General features: G+C 47.8%; 1 protein-coding gene across 6 annotated transcripts in view; it reads right to left on the reverse strand.

Annotated features, from left to right (window-relative positions):
• The window catches only part of LOC140418728 (uncharacterized), a 28224-nt gene that overhangs the window by 21461 nt on the left and 283 nt on the right, over positions 1–6480 (reverse strand). Inside the window, exon 1 of one of the 6 annotated variants that reach the window (XM_072502322.1) lies at positions 6253–6327. The exons of the other annotated variants lie outside the window; for them this stretch is intronic. Within the exon in view, the coding sequence (XP_072358423.1) occupies positions 6253–6287 (35 nt within the window). The 5' untranslated portion in view covers positions 6288–6327. Of the gene's footprint in view, positions 1–6252; positions 6328–6480 lie in introns of those variants that run through there. 6 annotated transcript variants of the gene reach the window in all.

Below are 6480 nucleotides of genomic sequence, written 5' to 3' on the forward strand. Positions count from 1 at the left end.
TCCTGATTCAGGATCAATGAGATAGCGGCCTGTGACATCGTTGGGGGAAGCACCCCACGCTCCCTTGCCTCACTGAATGTCCTCATCAGCAGTGGCCCCAATATCGCAGAGAACTTTTAATAAAACTCCACTGGGTACCCATCCGGCCCCGGAGCTTCACCCGACTGCATGACCTTCAGACCCTCTGCTATCTCTTCCAACCCGATCGGGGTCTCCAGCCCTTCTACTAACCCCCCGTCCACCTTCGGGAAATACAGCCTTCCGAAAAAGTGCCTCATCCCCTCCGGCCCAGCTGGGGTGTCTGACTCATACAGCCTACTATAAAACTCCTTGAACGCCTTATTAACCCCACCCGAGTCTCCAACCAGGTTCCCGTCTCCATCCTTTACTTTCCCTATCTCCCTGGCTGCCTCCTTCTTTCTAAGCTGCTGCGCAAGCATTCTGCCGGCCTTCTCCCCATGCTTATAGCTTGCCTCCCTCGCCTTCCTCAGCTGCTCTACCGCCCTCCCTTTAGATAACAAGCCAAACTCCGCCTGTAGCCTCCATCGTTCCCTTAGAAGCGCTGACTCTGGGGCCTCCGCATTCCTCCTGTCGATCTGCAATATCTCATCAGCCAATCCGTCTCAGCTCTGTCTGCGTTCTCCCAATGGGCCCGTATCGAGATCAGCTCCCATCTAATCACAGCCTTCAATGCCTCCCAGACCACCGCCGCTGAAACTTCACCGTGTCGTTGACTTCCAGGTAATTCTGAATATATTTCCTCAGCCAGCCGTACACCTCATTAGCTAAAAGTCCCACGTCCAGCCTCCAGCGCAGGCGCTGGCTACTCTCCTTGCTGACCTGTAGGTCAACCCATTGCAGGGCATGATCTGAGATTGTGATTGCCGAATACCCAGTGTCCACTACCCCCGTCAGTAGAGCCCTGTTCAAAATTTAAAAAATCAATCCAGGAATACACTTTATGCATGTTTGAGTAGAAGGAGAATTCCTTTACTCTCGGTTGCCCAAATCTCCATGGGTCCAACCACCCATCTGTCCCATAAACCCCTTAAGCTCCTTTGCAATTGCTGGCACCCTGCCTGTCCATGAGCTTGACCGGTCTAACCCTGGGTCAATAACTGTGTTGAAGTCCCCTCCCATGACCAAATTATGCAAGTCGAGGTCCGGGATCTTCCCCTAGCATCCTCTTTATAAACTCCACATCATCCCAATGTAGCACGTACACATTTACTAGTACCACCGGCAACCCCTCCAGCTTCCCACTGACCATAATGTACCGGCATCCCACATCCGCAACTATTCTTTCCACCTCAAATACCACTCACTTATTAATCAGGATCCCGACTCCTCTAGTCTTCGAGTCCAGCCCAGAGCGAAAAACCTGTCCGACCCATCCCTTCCTTAATCTAATCAGTTACTCTAAGGTGCGTCTCCTGTAACATTACAACGTCCGCCTTCAGACCCCTCAAATGCGCGAACATGCATGCTCTCTTAACCGGCCCATTTAGCGCTCTCACATTCTATGTGAGTAGCCTAGAGGGCTCATCGCACTGCCACTGCCACCCCCACCCCCCCAGCTGATCAGCCATCACCTTTCTTGGGCCAGTCTCCAGCCCACGCCCCATGCATCCGCCAGCCCGCCCCCAGGCAGCCCCTGTCCCTGACCTCCTTTCTGATCCACAGCAAACGTCCCCCCCCCCTCCCGGTCAGCAGAACCTTTCTCCCCACCAGTAACAGCACTACGTAAACCAACCCCTTCAACAAGCAGAACATCTGCTCACCCTACACTGCGCTTCCGTGAGCTAGTCCGCCCACCTAGCTTGATGACCTCCGCCCATGGCGCTAGACATTCTCCCACCTATTGTCCCCTCCACCCCTCTCCCGGACTCACATATTCAAAATAAAAGCAATCCCAACACAATTGCCTGAAAAAACCACGAAAAACAGCTGGGCAGCATGGTAGCATTGTGGATAGCACAATTGCTTCACAGCTCCAGGGTCCCAGGTTCGATTCCGGCTTGGGTCACTGTCTGTGAGGAGTTTGCACATCCTCCCCGTGTGCGTGGGTTTCCTCCGGTTGCTCCGGTTTCCTCCCACAGTCCAAAGATGTGCAGGTTAGGTTGATTGGCCACGCTAAATTGCCCTTAATGTCCAAAATTGCCCTTAGTGTTGGGTGGGGTTACTGGGTTATGGGGATAGGGTGGGGGTGTTGACGTTGGGTAGGGTGCTCTTCCAAGAGCCGGTGCAGACTCGATGGGCCGAATGGCCTCCTTCTGCACTGTAAATTCTATGAAAAATCTATGAATTTATGTATCAAACAGAAGATCCAACATCTAACAAACACACCTCCATCCCCCATCAGTGCAAATGTAAACTTTAACTCACCCAGATCTGCAACAGGCCCCAAATCAATACAGAAGGCATTATAAATAACGACCAAAACAAACAAGAAACCTTTTTAATGTGGGCGTTGCAGCAAAGTTCAAAGTCCTCAGTCTGCCACCAGTCCTTTCCTTCTAGCGAAGTCCATCATTTCCTCGGGCTACCCAAAATTAAAATGTTGCTCCTCATAAGTGACCCAGAGACGGGCTGGACATAGCAGTCCAAACTGCACCTTTTTCTTAAAAAGGGTCGACTTTATCTGATTGAACCCTGCTTTTGCCTGGCTGCATCCGCACTCAGATCCTGATAGATCCGCAGGAAACTGTTCTCCCATTTACAACTCGTGTCTGCCTGGCCAACCGTTAAATACGCTCCTTGTCCAAGTACCTGTGGAATCTCACCACCATTTCCCTCGAGGGGTTCCCCACTCACGGCTTCCTCGCGAGCGCTCTGTGAGCCCTGTCCACCTCCAAGGGTCAGGAGAACATTCCATCTCCCAGCAACTTCTCGAACATGCCCACTATGTATGCCCCAGAGTCCGCTCCTTCAGACCCCTCCGGGAGACCGACGATTCTCAAGTTCTGCCGGCGGGACCTATTCTCTAGGTCCTCCACCTTCTCCAGGAGTCTTTTCTGCTGGTCTCTCAGCATCCCCACCGCAGTTTGATGTTCCTCCTGCTCAGCCAGTGCATTCTCTACTTTCTGGATCGCCGATCTTGGGCATCCAATCCAAGTTCCAGCCGCGCAATCGATTCTTTAACCGGGTCCAAGCAATCCTGTTTCTGCTTGGCGAAGCCCTCCTGAATAAACTGCATCAGCTGCTCCGTCGACCGCTGGGTTGCCAAGCCAAGACTCCGGCCATCCGACATACTTTCTCCCGCTGCAGCTTCGGTCCAAGCCTTCTCTATTTCTTCCTTTGCGAGCACTTCTAGTCCGCCTCTCCAAGCACCGATGTAGGAATCCACTCCATAATTGCCTCTACCATCAATTTATCGAATCAAGTCCGATAGAAAATGGGGGGGGAAAGGTCCAAAGGTCCGGCCCGAGCGGGAGCCACCAAATGTGCGACCTACTCCTTCATAGCCACCACCGGAACTGCCAATAAGTCTTTTTAAGACAGAGATATCTAGGTTCTTGATTAATAAGGGGCTCAGATGTTATGGGGAGAAGGCAGGAGAATGGGGATGAGAAACAAATCAGCCATGGTCGAATAGCAGAGCAGACTCGATGGGCTGAATGGCATAATTCTGCTTCTCTATCTTCTTTTTTAATGGGAGGGTCTCATAGAAACGTATAACATTCGAACAGGAGTGGACAGAGTAGATTCATAAAGAATGCTCCCAATGGTGGGGGAGTCCAGAACTAGGAGGTCATAGTTTGAGGATAAGGGGTAAAACTTTTAAGACTGAGGTGAGGAGAGATTTTTTCACCCAGAGAGTGATGAGCCTGTGGAATTCATTACCACAGAAAGTCATTGAGGACAAAACATTGTGCAATTTGAAGAAGGAGTTTGATATAGCTCTTGGGGCTAAAGGGATTAAAGGATATGTACGGCTCTGTGGTGCAAAGGATAATGTGTTGGACTTCTACTTAATGGCAAGTAAGGAAGTCAAAGGTTGTGGGATCAAATCCCACTGGAGTCGACTGTTAGTGTAGCACAGTGGTTAGCACTGCTGTCTCATTGCCAGGGACACGGGTTCAATTTCGACCTTGGGTGGCTGTCGGTGTGGAATTTACACCTTCTCCCCATGTCTGCGTGGGTTTCCGCCGGGTGCTCCGGTTTCCTTCTACAGTCCAAAAATGTGCAGGTTAAGTGGACTGTCCATGGTAAATTGCCCTTCAGTGTGCAGTGGGTTAACGGGGACAAGGGCAGGGTAATCATTCAGAGGGTCGGTGCAGACTCGATGGGCTGAATGGCCGCCTTCTGCACAGGATTCTAGGAGATGGGGGGGGGGGAAAAATCAGGATATTGAACTTGATTATCAGCCATGATCATAATGAATGGCGGAGCAGGCTCGAATGGCCTACTCCTGCTTCTATTTTCTATGTAAGTCACATGTAGGCCAGACCGGGTAAGGAGGCGAGATTTCCTTCTCTCAAGGACATTAGTGAACCAGATGGATTTTTACAACAATTGACAATGTTTTCATGGTCACCATTAGACTTCTAATTCCAGATTTTTATTTAATTGAAATGTCACCATCTGCCATAGTGGGATTCAAACCCCAGTTCCCAGAGAATTACTCAGGGTCTGGATTACTAGTCATGTGATATTACCAATATGCCATCGCCTCACTGAGTGATGCAGTGTATATTACACACATTTTTAATCCAGTAATATATATGTGTACATGGCTAGCAGTCTACATGATCCTTTTCAGGTCTCTTTGCCATGCACATGAATTAGTGAACATAGATCTGTTCATCAGCATGAATTGTCATTCAGAAGAATTGGGACGGTGTATATTAGGCACAGCAGAGAGAATGGAGGGAGAGTGTGTGAGATGGAGATATACAGGTTTTGGGATGCGAAAGGAAGGAACATTCTATCGAAACGAGCACTACATGTTGTGAATATCTATCCTGAATCGAAAGAGAAAATGCTGGAAAATCTCAGCAGGTCTGGCAGCATCTGTAGGGAGAGAAAAGAGCTCACTTTTCGAGTCCGATGACTCTTTCTCAAAGCTTTGACTACAGCACGGAGGACCCGGGTTGGAATCCTGGCCCTGGGTCACTGTCCATGTGGAGTTTGCACATTCTCCCAGTGTCTGACTGAGTTTCACCCCCACAACCTAAAATTGTGCAGGTTAGGCAGATTGGCCATGTTAAATTGCCCCATAATAATCGGGTACTCTAAATTTATATTAAAAAAAAAACACTTTTCACTGTACCTCACGGAGTCTTCTTAAAAAGTATTTATTCATGGGAGGTGAGGGTCAGTGGCTGGGTCAGCATTTACTGCTCATTCCAATTGCCCTTGAACTGCGTGTCTTGTGAGGTTATTTCAGAGGGCACTTACAAATCAACCACAACATTGCTGTGGATCTGGAGTCATGTGTGGGCCAGGCCACGTAAGGAGAGCAAATTTCCTGAAGGACATTAGTGAACCAGACCGGTTTTTACAACAATCCACAATGTCATCATTAGACTTATAATTTGACACTTTTATTCAATTTCAATTCATTGCCAGATTCGATCCCAGATCACTAACTTCGGTCTCTGGATTACTAGCCCAGTAACAATACCATTACACCACTGCCCAGCCCACATATTCTTGGCAGAATATGTCTAGTAACTTCTCAAAAAATTATAAAGCAACTTATTTCTTCAAAGAAATTCTCATAGCTCTGCAGTTTCTGGAAACATTTTGGTTGAAAGTATTATTTTATAAAATAAAGATCTAGTCTTTACAACATAATTACCTAATACACCTATTCACTAATGATAATCAATGTTCATTAAAGAATAATCATAAATGTAATTATTGTTCTTTGCTATGAAATCAATACATAGTTAATATCGAAAAGGTACAGAAGGTGAAATGGCTGCAGGAGGCACACATGAGGTATAAAAGAGCTTCCTTGACCTTGTTACTAATGACAGTGAATACACTATGGAAATAACAATTTTAGAGCTAAATGTGATTACACATGCGTACTTATAGCTTCTTACAATACAACAGTAAATATGTTTCAAAAGTACTCCATTGGCTTTCAAAGACTTCAGAGGGCCCAGTGTCAGTGCGAGGTTTGAGAGAAATGTACATTTGTTCTATTAGTCTGCAAACTAGAATATACTGCTGTCTCTGGATCTGTAAAGACTTAGCTACCTGCAAATGCACGCATCGCTGGATCTGTAAAGACTTAATTACCTGCAAATGCTCGCATTCAAAGCCTTGTCTTGCATGTTTGACTTGGTTTATATATATCTTTCTAGAACATACCCCTTCATTCACCTGAGGAAGGAGCAGCGCTCCGAAAGCTAGTGTTTGAAACAAACCTGTTGGACTTTAACCTGGTGTTGCAAGAGGGCGGTGCTGGAGGACTGACCGAGAGCGGCTGGTCCTCCAGCCAATCAGGGTGAATGGGAGGCGGAGCAA

This window comes from Scyliorhinus torazame, chromosome 5 (assembly GCF_047496885.1).
Source record: "Scyliorhinus torazame isolate Kashiwa2021f chromosome 5, sScyTor2.1, whole genome shotgun sequence".
Taxonomy (NCBI): domain Eukaryota; kingdom Metazoa; phylum Chordata; class Chondrichthyes; order Carcharhiniformes; family Scyliorhinidae; genus Scyliorhinus; species Scyliorhinus torazame.